General features: G+C 38.3%; 1 protein-coding gene across 2 annotated transcripts in view; it reads left to right on the plus strand.

Moving 5' to 3' along the window:
• Positions 1 to 14,166, plus strand: part of ptprea (protein tyrosine phosphatase receptor type Ea) — a 100,429-nt gene that overhangs the window by 63,046 nt on the left and 23,217 nt on the right. The window contains exons 1-7 of one of the 2 annotated variants that reach the window (XM_062055360.1): positions 4,008 to 4,400; positions 4,487 to 4,560; positions 10,227 to 10,363; positions 10,667 to 10,757; positions 12,406 to 12,485; positions 13,729 to 13,765; positions 13,837 to 13,934. In XM_062055360.1, coding sequence (XP_061911344.1) covers positions 4,369 to 4,400; positions 4,487 to 4,560; positions 10,227 to 10,363; positions 10,667 to 10,757; positions 12,406 to 12,485; positions 13,729 to 13,765; positions 13,837 to 13,934 — 549 coding nt within the window. In that variant the 5' untranslated portion in view covers positions 4,008 to 4,368. Of the gene's footprint in view, positions 1 to 4,007; positions 4,401 to 4,486; positions 4,561 to 10,226; positions 10,364 to 10,666; positions 10,758 to 12,405; positions 12,486 to 13,728; positions 13,766 to 13,836; positions 13,935 to 14,166 lie in introns of those variants that run through there. The other variant, XM_062055359.1, reaches the window with a different exon arrangement.

Raw genomic sequence — 14,166 nt, forward strand, 5'->3', positions numbered from 1 at the left:
AATAGGCTTTACTTTGCATTTTAATTAACGTGGGATTATTTTATGTATTTAGAAATAATAGTACCAACTTTTTTTTTTTTCTTTTTTTTTTTTCCTCCAACATTTGTGGCACTGGCGTGGCGCCCCCTGATGGACGGCGCCCTTAGCATTTGCCTATACGGCCTATGCCACGGGCCGGCCCTGGCGTGACGTCACAGGTTGTGGAGCTCCTCACATCTGCACATTGTTTACAATGATGGCCGCCAGCAGCGAGAGCGATTCGGACCGAGAAAGCGACGATTTCCCCATTAATTTGAGCGAAGATGAAAGATTTGCGGATGAGGAAAGTGAGAGTGAAGGACTAGAGGGCAGTGGAAGTGATTCAGATAGGGAAGATACTGTGAGAGGCGGGTGGGACCTGATATTCAGCTGGGAATGACTAAAACAGTAAATAAACACAAGACATATATATACTCTATTAGCCACAACACAACCAGGCTTATATTTAATATGCCACAAATTAATCCTGCATAACAAACACCTCCCCCCTCCCGTCCATATAACCCGCCAATACTAATCAAACACCCGCACAACACACTCAATCCCACAGCCCAAAGTACCGTTCACCTCCGCAAAGTTCATACAGCACATCTATTTCCCCAAAGTCCCCAAAGTTAGGTACGTGACATGCACATAGCGGCACGAACGTACGGGCAAGCAATCAAATGTTTGGAAGCCGCAGCTGCGTACTGCGTTACACATACAAATTAAACAAAATGCTTATGGCAACATTCTGGTTGCGTACTCACGGTACCGCGTCTGCGTATCCAACTCAAAGTCCTTCTGGTAAGAGTCTCTGTCGTCCCAGTTCTCCACAGGCCAATGGTAAAGCTTGACTGTCATCTTTCAGGAATGTAAACAATGAAACACCGGCTACGTCAGGGGTGGGCAATTAATTTTCACCGGGGGCCGCATAAGCAACCCGAGCACTGCTGGAGGGCCACACGACAATATTTCAATTAAATTTTGCTCAATATTATTTTTGATATACCATAAGATAAATAATAATGATGATAATAATTAATAATAATAATAATAATAATAATTTCATTTAACCTAACTTAACTTTATACAAAAGCAGATTGCTTTTTAAGGTCACTTTATCCTGCATTATCCAACATTTTTCCCCATCAGATTTGGACAACCATCTGTTGTTAAAAATAGTTTTTAATCATATCTATTCTATATTGTTTTTTATATTGGTTTTATATGTAATTGTTTTTTTCTTTTTATTCAGTCATTGGTGGAGCTAAGGATAATATTTGAATATTGTTTGTAATATTGTTGTGCAGCACTTTGGAAACATGTTGTTGTTTAAATGTGCTATATAAATAAAGTGGATTGGATTGTCACACCTGCCAGCTTGTCCCAACACGCATTTACTTCTGTGAACAAGTCATTACCTGTGGTTGTCTCTTTAATTGACTGCATCAGAGCTCTCATCCAAAGTTAGCGAAAAACAGTCCAAGTCTCCGGGCATTATCAGCGCAACAAAGTCCAATAAGCACTCCTTAATAAACTCTCCGTCAGAAAACGCCTTACTTTTTCTGGCGCTTTTGTGAGAAATGACGAAACTTGTCCTGACGGCTGCATCTCTGGGGGTGTGAAATATGGCACAAAGTCCTTGTTGGGTTTGCAGTTTTACCATCAACGCATCAGCCTCCCTTGCGCGCGCTTCATCAGACACATCCCGGTATTTTCCCTCGTGTTTCTTCGTGTAGTGGCGATTAAAATGATATTTAAACACAGCAAGCTGTGTACCACACATTAAGCACACGGCTTTACCATTAATTTATGTAAAGAAATACTTGCCAGTCCAAAACACGCCATTCGTCATCAACTTTTCTTTTTTTAGCGTCTCATCACTTGTCTCTATGCACCTTCCCTCACAGGTTCCCTCCGGACATACGGCATAAATAACACATTTCAAAATAAAAGCAGCACAGTTGTATTGCGCGCACGACATAGATGTTTTTTAAACTTTATTTTGTAATTTGTAATTGCGCCGTTCAATTCACTCACAATCCCACACGCGCATACGTCCACACGGAAGTAATACAAATAACGCTTTTCAAAACAAAAGCAGCACTGTTGTATTGCACACTCGACATAGATACTTTTTTAAATTTATTTTGTAATTTATGATTGGCCTCACGCGGGCCGGACAGGGATGCGCAAAGGGCCGGATGCGGCCCGCGGGCCGTACAATGCCCAGGTCTGGGCTACGTGTTTGTGTTGCTGCAGCCGGCCGCTAATACACCGCTTCCCACCTACAGCTTTCTTCTTTGCTGTCTCCATTGTTCATTAAACAAATGGCAAAAGATTCACCAACACAGATGTCCAGAATACTGTGGAATTTTGCGATGAAAACAGACGACTTAAAGGCCTACTGAAAGCCACTACTAGCGACCACGCAGTCTGATAGTTTATATATCAATGATGAAATCTTAACATTATAACACATGCCAATACGGCCGGGTTAACTTATAAAGTGACATTTTAAATTTGCCGCTAAACTTCCGGTTCGAAACGCCTCTGAGGATGACGTATGCGCGTGACGTAGCCCGGGGAACACGGGTATGCCTTCCACATTGAAGCCAATACGAAAAAGGTCTGTTTTCATTTCATAATTCCACAGTATTCTGGACATCTGTGTTGGTGAATCTGTTGCAATCATGTTCATTGCATTATGGAGAAGGAAGCTGAGCAAGCAAAGAAGAAAGTTGTCGGTGCGAAATGGACGTATTTTTCGAACGTAGTCAGCAACAACAGTACACAGCCGGCGCTTCTTTGTTTACATTCCCGAAAGATGCAGTCAAGATGGAAGAACTCGGATAACAGAGACTCTAACCAGGAGGACTTTTGACTTGGATACACAGACGCCTGTAGAGAACTGGGACAACACAGACTCTTACCAGGATTACTTTGATTTGGATGACAAAGACGCAGACGTGCTACTGTGAGTATGCAGCTTTGGCTTCTAAACATTTGATCGCTTGACCGTATGTGCGCAACTTTTTTTTGCGTATGTACGTAACTTTTTTTAAATATATAAGCTTTATATATTTAAAATATATATTTATCAACGGTCTTTTGGGCTGAGTGATTGTGTGTGTTGATCAGGTGTTTGAATTGTATTGGCGTGTTCTATGGAGCTAGGAGCTAGCAGAGGAGCTAGGAGCTAGCATAACAAACACGCAGGTGTTTTTATGCAGGATTAATTTGTGGCATATTAAATATAAGCCTGGTTGTGTTGTGGCTAATAGAGTATATATATGTCTTGTGTTTATTTACTGTTGTAGTCATTCCCAGCTGAATATCAGGTCACCCCCGGCTCTCACAGCATCTTCCCTATCTGAATAGCTTCAACTCCCCACTAGTCCTTCATTTGCACTTTACTCATCCACAAATCTTTCATCCTCGCTCAAATTAATGGGGAAATTGTCGCTTTCTCGGTCCGAATCTCTCTCACTTCATGCGGCCATCATTGTAAACAATAGGGAACTTTGCGTATATGTTCAACTGACTACGTCACGCTACTTCCGGTAGGTGCAAGCCTTTTTTTTATCAGATACCAAAAGTTGCAATCTTTATCGTCGTTGTTCTATACTAAATCCTTTCAGCAAAAATATGGCAATATCGCGAAATGATCAAGTATGACACATAGAATAGATCTGCTATCCCCGTTTAAATAAAAAAAATTCATTTCAGTAGGCCTTTAAAACAAGTAAAACACTCTAACATCAAATCTGCTTAGTAAGAATAATTATCTTATCAAACAGAAAATAAGCAACTATCACCCTTATTTGAGATACTTAATCTTACTTAGATTTCAGTTTTTGTAGTGTATTGAAATACATTTTAGTACCGGTACCAAAATATTGGTATCGGGACAACACCACTTGATAGTTGTGTTATATGTAGTCTAGTGTTGTCATACTGTGGTTAATCATCTGTTTATTGCTTCAAATAAAACTTAAAGATGATATGAGTTGATAAAGGGGAGCTTGAAACTGATGAAATCACTTCAAACATTTCCTATGGGAAATTTTGCTCGGAAGTCAAACAGTGTCACGTAACACGGGGTTAAAAAAGAAAGAAAAAAAAAAGTCCGAGTTACCACCCCTCCTACTCCTCCTCCCGGGCTCTCTCTGATTGGCTGCGAGCCAGATTCCGAGGCAGAGCTCCGTGTGACCAAACACTTCCTCCTCGAGGTCAGGAAGCGGCGCTAGTTGCCTCCCTTTGCTGCGAGTCCCAGTAAGAGAGCAGGAGGTGACAGCCAGGCCAGTAAGACGGCAGCTAACACATTGTCACCTTCACGCCTAACTCATGAGAAAGACCAACTTCTCCACCTTCAGATGGTACGTTTTTGCGGCCCGCGCCTTCTCACGCAAGTGACAACTCATGGCGGGGTGTGGGGTTTTTTTTGTTTGTTTTTTTTGAACAGGTTAAAAAACCAGAGGAAAGCGGTGGTCACCACAGTGGACAAGAAGATACCCAATGGCATCCTGGAGGAACCAGGTAAGGATGGTGTAAACACGTCACCGAGAAGAGATGATGACTTCACGCTGCCTCTTTATGGTCGCCCTTTACTTCCTGTGTGCGACCTGACAAGTACAACAAATAACCACACACTTTTTGTGTGAATTATTGTTTTATTAGCTGAACAAGTATTCCACTATGCTTGAAAAGGTTTTTTAACATAAAATCTATTGACATTTTTACAGCGTATAATTTGATGGATGACTTGCTTTGAGATCATGGGTCAAGCACATTTAGTGCGACAAAAAAAATGTTTGGAATGTATGATAATATAATATTTGTTGCATTATTAGCAGGGATGTCCGATAATGGCTTTTTGCCGATATCCGATATTCCGATAATGTCCAACTCTTTAATTACCGATACCGATATCAACTGATACCGATATCAACTGATATATGCAGTCGTGGAATTAACACATTATTATGCCTGATTTGGACAACCAGGTATGGTGAAGATAAGGTACTTTTTAAAAAATAATAATAAAATAAGATAACTAAATTAAAAACATTTTCTTGAATAAAAAAGAAAGTAAAACAATATAAAAACAGTTACATAGAAACTAGTAATGAATGAAAATGAGTCAAATTAACTGTTAAAGGTTAGTACTATTAGTGGAGCAGCAGCACGCACAATCATGTGTGCTTACGGACTGTATCCCTTGCAGACTGTATTGATATATATTGATATATAATGTAGGAACCAGAATATTAATAACAGAAATAAATGGGGGGAGGGAGGTTTTTTGGGTTGGTGCACTAATTGTAAGTGTATCTTGGGTTTTTATGTTGATTTAATAATAAAAATTAAAAAATTTTAAAAAAAACGATGCAGATAATAAAAAACCGATACCGATAATTTCCGCTATTACATTTTAACGCATTTATCGGGATATCTGATATTATCGGACATCCCTACAAATTATGTTAACTTGTCTAATTGTGCAAAAATATACTGTGTTATCAAACATTCAAACTATTTTTTTAAATATAAATAAATACTAATAATAATGACTTCAAAGCAAGTTATCCACCATGTAAAAAGTAGCAATAGATATTATGGTAAAATTGTGACATTTACTGTGTTTTTTACAGCATTTTTCTCTAAATGAAAAAAACAGTACTTTTTACTGTGAAAAACTGTGGTGCCATTTTGGCATTTACAGTAATGAACAAACTGGCAGCTCAGGTGCCAAAATGTTACTGTAAAATAGCATTTTTTTTTCATTTACAGTTAAAAAAAAACGTACATTTTACACTAAAATTCTGGCAACAGAGCTACCTTTTTTTTTTTACCGTAAAAACAGCAGTACTGTTTTTCCGTTTACAGTAATATACGCTACATTTTGGGGTGAAATTATTGCAACTTACCATATTTTTTTTTACATTTTATTTTTTTTCAAATCTACTAATAAAATGCATTTTAAAAAATTGAGTAATAATAGTTAGAGGCGGCCCTCTGGGGCCAAACATAACTGTGATGTGGCCCTCAGTGAAAACCACTTTGACACCTCTGGTTTAGATTATACTCAGCGGACACATCATTAGGTACACCCGTACCACCTAATAGAGATCGCCAATATCGGTGTCTGCTTCTTTATATCGGTATCTGTTTTTTTTGTTTTTTTACAACTACAACAGAACTACATCAGCAGATACAATATCTACACAAATGATAGCAGTATTTAGTATTGAAAAACATAAATGATTAGTCAAGTAGATTGTTATAGATCAGGGGTCACCAACGTGGTGCCCGCGGGCACCAGGTAGCCCGTAAGGACCAGATGAGTAGCCCGCTGGCCTGTTCTAAAAATAGCTCAAATAGCAGCACTTACCAGTGAGCTGCCTCTATTTTTTAAATTGTATTTATTTACTAGCAAGCTGGTCTCGCTTTGCCCGACATTTTTAATTCTAAGAGAGACAAAACTCAAATAGAATTTGAAAATCCAAGAAAATATTTGAAAGACTTGGTCTTCACTTGTTTAAATAAATTCATTACTTTCTTTACTTTGCTTCTTATAACTTTCAGAAAGACAATTTTAGAGAAAAAATACAACCTTAAAAATGATTTTAGGATTTTTAAACACATATACCTTTTTACCTTTTAAATTCCTTCCTCTTCTTTCCTGACAATTTAAATCAATGTTCAAGTAATTTTTTTTTTTTTTATTGTAAGGAATAATAAATACATTTTAATTTAATTCTTCATTTTAGCTTCTGTTTTTTCGACGAAGAATATTTGTGAAATATTTCTTCAAACTTATTATGATTAAAATTCAAAAAAATTATTCTGGCAAATCTAGAAAATCTGTAGAATCAAATTTAAATCTTATTTCAAAGTCTTTTGAATTTATTTTAAAATTTTTGTTCTGGAAAATCTAGAAGAAATAATGATTTGTCTTTGTTAGAAATATAGCTAGGTCCAATTTGTTATATATTCTAACAAAGTGTAGATTGGATTTTAACCTATTTAAAACATGTCATCAAAATTCTAAAATTAATCTTAATCAGGAAAAATGACTAATGATGTTCCATAAATTATTTTTTTAAGTTTTTCTCTTCTTTTTTTCGGTTGAATTTTGAATTTTAAAGAATCAAAATTGAAGACAAACTATGTTTCAAAATTTAGTTGTCATTTTTTTCGTGTTTTCTCCTCTTTTAAACCGTTCAATTAAGTGTAAATATCATTAATTATTAATAATAACATAGAGTTAAAGGTAAATTGAGCAAATTGGCTATTTCTGGCAATTTATTGAAGTGTGTATCAAACTGGTAGCCCTTCGCATTAATCACTACCCAAGAAGTAGCTCTTGCTTTCAAAAAGGTTGGTGACCCCTGTGATATAGACACTGCTGAAGTAGCAGCCCTTTTGCCCAGCTTGTCAAGTCTTGCCTTATTTTTCTCAGCGTCTACCATGTCGTTTTAAATAACTACAACATTAGTGCAGTCCTACTTTTCCCTCTAAAATAATGTTCAAAACAACTGAAAGCCTTGTCCAACTGTTTAGTGACGTACACTATTCATGTTTAAATAACTTTGACTGCAAATGAATATCTGCTCCTTGACTACTAATAATCGGTATCGGCCCTAAAAACAACAACATAACGATCGATCTAAAGAGATCCGAGTCATGCCTTTTACTTTAAATAATGCTAACTTTTGAGAGGTGTTTTATAACGCCCTGAGATGGGTAGTTTGTGAGTTCAAACCCCGGCCGAGTCATACCAAAGACTATAAAAATGGAACTAGAGATGTCCGATAATGGCTTTTTTGCCGATATTCCGATATTGTCCAACTCTTAATTACCGATTCCGATATCAACCGATACCGACATATACAGTGGTGGAATGAACACATTATTATGCCTAATTTTGTTGTGATGCCCCGCTGGATGCATTAAACAATGTAACAAGGTTTTCCAAAATAAATCAACTCAAGTTATGGAAAAAAATGCCAACATGGCACTGCCATATTTATTATTGAAGTCACAAAGTGCATTATTTTTTTAAACATGCCTCAAAACAGCAGCTTGGAATTTGGGACATGCTCTCCCTGAGAGAGCATGAGGAGGTTGAGGTGGGCGGGGTTGATGTGGGGGGGTGTATATTGTAGCGTCCCGGAAGAGTTAGTGCTGCAAGGGGTTCTGGGTATTTGTTATGTTGTGTTACGGTGCGGATGTTCTCCCGAAATGTGTTTGTCATTCTTGTTTGGTGTGGGTTCACAGTGTGGCGCATATTTGTAACAGTGTTAGAGTTGTTTATACGGCCACCCTCAGTGTGACCTGTATGGCTGTTGACCAAGTATGCCTTGCATTCACTTGTGTGTGTGAAAAGCCGTAGATATTATGTGATTGGGCCGGCACGCAAAGGCAGTGCCTTTAAGGTTTATTGGCGCTCTGTACTTCTCCCTACGTCCGTGTACACAGCGGCCTTTTAAAAAGTCATAAATTGTACTTTTTGAAACCGATACAGACAATTTTGAAACCGATACCGATAATTTCCGATATTACATTTTCAAGCATTTATCTCTACAAATTAATATCTGCTCCTTGACTACTAATAATCGGTTTCGGCCCTAAAAAACAAAACATAATGATCGATCTAAAGCAGGTGTCACCAACCTTTTTGAAAGCAAGAGCTACTTCTTGGGTAGTGATTAATGCGAAGGGCTACCAGTTTGATACACACTTAAATGAATTGCCAGAAATAGCCAATTTGCTCAATTTACCTTTAACTCTATGTTATTATTAATAATTAATGATATTTACACTTAATTGAACGGTTTAAAAGAGGAGAAAACACAAAAAAATGACAATTACATTTTGAAACATAGTTTATCTTCAATTTCGACTCTTTAAAATTCAAAATTCAACCGAAAAAAAGAAGAGAAAAACTAGCTAATTCGAATCTTTTTGAAAAAATTTAAAAAAAATAATTTATGGAACATCATTAGTAATTTTTCCTGATTAAGATTAATTTTAGAATTTTGATGACATGTTTTAAATAGGTTAAAATCCAATCTACACTTTGTTAGAATATATAACAAATTGGACCAAGCTATATTTCTAACAAAGACAAATCATTATTTCTTCTAGATTTTCCAGAACAAAAATTTTAAAATAAATTCAAAAGACTTTGAAATAAGATTTAAATTTGATTCTACAGATTTTCTAGATTTGCCAGAATATTTTTTTTTGCATTTTAATCATAATAAGTTTGAAGAAATATTTCACAAATATTCTTCGTCGAAAAAACAGAAGCTAAAATGAAGAATTATATTAAAATGTATTTATTATTCTTTACAATAAAAAACAAATTTATTTGAACATTGATTTAAATTGTCAGGAAAGAAGAGGAAGGAATTTAAAAGGTAAAAAGGTATATGTGTTTAAAAATCCTAAAATCATTTTTAAGGTTGTATTTTTTCTCTAAAATTGTCTTTCTGAAAGTTATAAGAAGCAAAGTAAAAAAAAATAATGAATTTATTTAAACAAGTGAAGACCAAGTCTTTAAAATATTTTCTTGGATTTTCAAATTCTATTTGAGTTTTGTCTCTCTTAGAATTAAAAATGTCGGGCAAAGTGAGACCAGCTTGCTAGTAAATAAATACCATTTAAAAAATCGATCGGTAAGTGCTGCTATTTGAGCTATTTTTAGAACAGGCCAGCGGGCTACTCATCTGGTCCTTACGGGCTACCTGGTGCCCGCGGGCACCGCGTTGGTGACCCCTGATCTAAAGAGATCAGAGTCATGCCTTTTACTTTAAATAATGCTAACATTTGAGAGGTGTTTTATAACGCCCTGAGATGGGTAGGTTGTGAGTTCAAACCCCGGCCGAGTCATACCAAAGACTATAAAAATGGGACCCTTGGCACTCAACATCAAGGGTTGGAATTGGGGGTTAAATCACCAAAAATGATTCCCGGGCGCAGCCACCGCTGCTGCCCACTGCTCCCCTCACCTCCTAGGGGGTGTTCAAGGGTGATGGGTCAAATGCAGAGGATAATTTCGCCACACCTCGTGTGTGTGTGACAATCATTGCTACTTTAACTTTAACTTTAATTATTGTGGAGCTGTTTCTAATATTCTGTCCCTTGGTTTTGTGCGGGTGTATGTACATTTTTTTAAAACTTTTTGTTCATTGTAGACCAAACGACGGTGGTCCTGCTGCCCAGATCCGCGTCGGCCTCCAAGAACTACCCCCCGCTCGCCATGGAGCATCTGGAGGACGAGTACCGGCTCCGCTCGGCCGACGACGGCAAGCTCTTCCGAGAGGAGTACAACGTGAGCATCCCTCTGTTCAAAAAAGAAAAAATGAGCAATGGCTGCCAATATAGAGACAAACATGGGAAGCAAACTACAGCAGAAGTATTAATAACGCGGGAAAACTCCTAGGTAGTCTTTCCATGACTCAAGCGTACGTGCTTGCATGAAAAGTACCCCGTTTGTGATTCAGCACCCGAGTGGAGTGTCGCTAGCACGGTGTAAACCGTGACTGGGCAGTGGTGTTATTTTGAGGAAATGGAGGAAGTTGAATAATGAATATGCAGCGGAGGAAATGACCAAACACAACTTCATGTCCCGCAGTCTCTGCCAGGGGGTAACGCCCAGGGGACGTACGAGGAGGCCAACAAGGACAACAACAAGGAGAAGAACAGATACCCCAACATCCTTCCATGTGAGTGCACCTCACATGTTCAAATGACACGCCCCCTTCGTCCATTCAGGTCTCGAGGTAAACGTGAGTCAGGCGTCATCTTTTGCGAGTCGTGATGAGAGGGGTCTAGTTACCATGACGACGATGACACTCCATCGCAAGTTCCTCTTTTTGACCCTAACTGAAGCAGATCGACAGTTCTGCGTGGATGTCGAGTCAAAGTCCAATCGAAAAGGTTTCTTCTGAACACGGCGGGCCACTTCATTAGGTACACTGACCTCGGTGTTGTGTAAAAAAAAAACCAACAACAACAACAGTGTATAGCAGAAAGGTGCTTTTAGGAATGGGTCCTGAATAGGGATGTCCGATAATGGCTTTTTGCTGATATCCGATATTCCGATATTGTCCAACTCTTTAATTACCGATACCGATATCAAGCGATACCGATATCAACCGATATATGCAGTGGTGGAATTAACACATTATTATGCCTAATTTGGACAACCAGGTATGGTGAAGATAAGGTACTTTTAAAAAATATAATAAAATAAGATAACTAAATTAAAAACATTTTCTTGAATAAAAAAGAAAGTAAACAATATAAAAACAGTTACATAGAAACTAGTAATGAATGAAAATGAGTAAAATGAAGTGTTAAAGGTTAGTACTATTAGTGGAGCAGCAGCACGCACAATCATGTGTGCTTACGGACTGTATCCCTTGCAGACTGTATTGATATATATTGATATATAATGTAGGAAGCAGAATATTAACAGAAAGAAATGGGGGGAGGGAGGTTTTTTGGGTTGGTGCACTAATTGTAAGTGTATCTTGTGTTTTTTATGTGGATTTAATAATAAAAAAATAATAATAAATAATTTTAAAAAAACGATACAGATAATAAAAAAACCGATACCGATAATTTCCGATATTACATTTTAACGCATCCCTAGTCCTGAATTTGGTACTTTTATAGGTAGTTCGTCGTTACTACCAAGTACCAATTGGGCGGAATAGCTCAGTGGGTAGAGTGGCCGTGCCAGCAACTCGATGGGTTCCAGGTTCGATTCCCGCTTCCGCCATCCTAGTCACTGCCGTTGTGTCCTTGGGCAAGACACTTTACCCACCTGCTCCCAGTGCCACCCACACTGCTTTAAAGGCCTGCTCCAATTTTGTTGTTCTTTGAACCTGTTCACTGTAATAATGACAAATAAAACTCTATTCTATTCTATGAATGGGTAAATAGACGACACGCGTCTTGGGACATGTACGTGTCAAAAGGACAGCCAAAAGAGAATAAATCTATAGGTAAGCACCCAAATGTTCTTTCGGGGTTTGCGTGGCAGCACTTTGTGCCGATAGAAATGTCCCTTATTTTTTTCCTCAAAGGGTATTCACGCCCCTGAAGGTAACCAAGACATTATTCACCACCACAATAAGAAGCAGAGAGTTCAATTTAAATACAGTACCTGATTAGGTTAAGCAGGTGTACCTAATATATTGGCCACTACGTTGTTTTTGGAGCCCATCGCAACTCTTGGGAACTGCCGCCGTGCTAAGCTAGGCTAACGGAAATGTTTTAGCAAAATAATCCACACTAGTGAACAATGTGACCTTTACCCCCCCCCCCCCCCCCCCCCCCCCACCCCCACCCCCACCCCGTTTGCAGATGATCACTCCAGGGTGGTGCTGACCCAGCTGGACGGAAGCCCCGCATCCTCCGACTACGTCAACGCCTCCTACATCGACGTGAGTACTTCTGCGCTGTGCAGAAACAATACGTATTTTATATATATATATATATATATATATATGTATGTATGTATGTATGTATGTGTGGGAAAAAATCACAAGACTATTTCATCTCTACAGGCCTGTTTCATGAGGGGTTTTCCTCAATCCTCAGGAGATTTTAATGAATTAATTTAATTTAATTAAAATCTCCTAAGGATTGAGGAAAACCCCTCATGAAACAGGCCTGTAGAGATGAAATAGTCTTGTGATTTTTTCCCACACATACATATTACGCTCTACCACGGTATCGAGCACTATTTTTTGAGCTGGACGAAGTGGCTGGGGAGAGGAAAGTCTGGGCTTCTCTGCTCAGCCCTTGTGTGGTATTCGGGTCTGTGGGACCCGTTTTCATTTTTTATTAAAAGAAAAATGATACAATTAATACAAACTGAGAACATATACTACCGTTCAAAAGTTTGGGGTCACCCAAACAATTTTGTGAAATAGCCTTCATTTCTAAGAACAAGAATAGACTGTCGAGTTTCAGATGAAAGTTCTCTTTTTCTGGCCATTTTGAGCGTTTAATTGACCCCACAAATGTGATGCTCCAGAAAGTCAATCTGCTCAAAGGAAGGTCAGTTTTGTAGCTTCTGTAACGAGCTAAAGTGTTTTCAGATGTGTGAACATGATTGCACAAGGGTTTTCTAATCATCAATTAGCCTTCTGAGCCAATGAGCAAACACATTGTACCATTAGAACACTGGAGTGATAGTTGCTGGAAATGGGCCTCTATACACCTATGTAGATATTGCACCAAAAAGCAGACATTTGCAGCTAGAATAGTCATTTACCACATTAGCAATGTATAGAGTGTATTTCTTTCAAGTTAAGACTAGTTTAAAGTTATCTTCATTGAAAAGTACAGTGCTTTTCCTTCAAAAATAAGGACATTTACATGTGTTTTTATGTTAAAATACTGAACAGATGTTTATTGGGATAAGGTAAACATCTGTCCCCCCCCCCAATATACAATATACAAGATACTCAAAGCGCTTGAGTATCTTAAAGGTAGAAAAGTGCTATACAAGTATAACCCATTTACCATTTACTAAAATATTGGTATCGGGACAAACCTATTTCATATCATTTTTTTACATTTATTACAAAATATCAAAAATGGCCGCCGCAATCTTTGACTTTTCAGTGTGGTAGAAAATGTGTGGACACCCCTTCCTTAAACTAGTTTGCTCTCTCACAGGGGTTCACACTCGAGAACAAGTTCATCGCAGCACAAGGTAAGACGGCGTTTACAGTTTTTGTCGATTGGACGAGCGGATCGGACGCTGACTTTTTCGACGTCTGGCAGGTCCGAAAGAGGAAACGGCTGCCGATTTCTGGAGGATGATTTGGGAGCAAAAAGTGGCGACGGTCATCATGCTGACCAACTTGAAGGAGAGGAAAGAGGTGAGTGATTAGGGGATGATTTCACAGATCGAGGTGATATTGATGAGCTAAGCAGGATCAATAGGAGAAGCGCTGGGGCGAGAATGAAAAATGTCGGTATAGTGGCTTCGATAACGGGAACCGGTTCTCTAAAAGGGATTCGAATCCATGGAATCGGTTCTTTTCTTATCGAATAATCGGGAGAACCGGTTTCGAACATCATCCCTGGCCCTATGGTCGTGAAAATACGGTA

Source organism: Entelurus aequoreus, linkage group LG08 (assembly GCF_033978785.1).
Source record: "Entelurus aequoreus isolate RoL-2023_Sb linkage group LG08, RoL_Eaeq_v1.1, whole genome shotgun sequence".
In the NCBI taxonomy this organism is placed as follows: Eukaryota; Metazoa; Chordata; class Actinopteri; order Syngnathiformes; family Syngnathidae; genus Entelurus; species Entelurus aequoreus.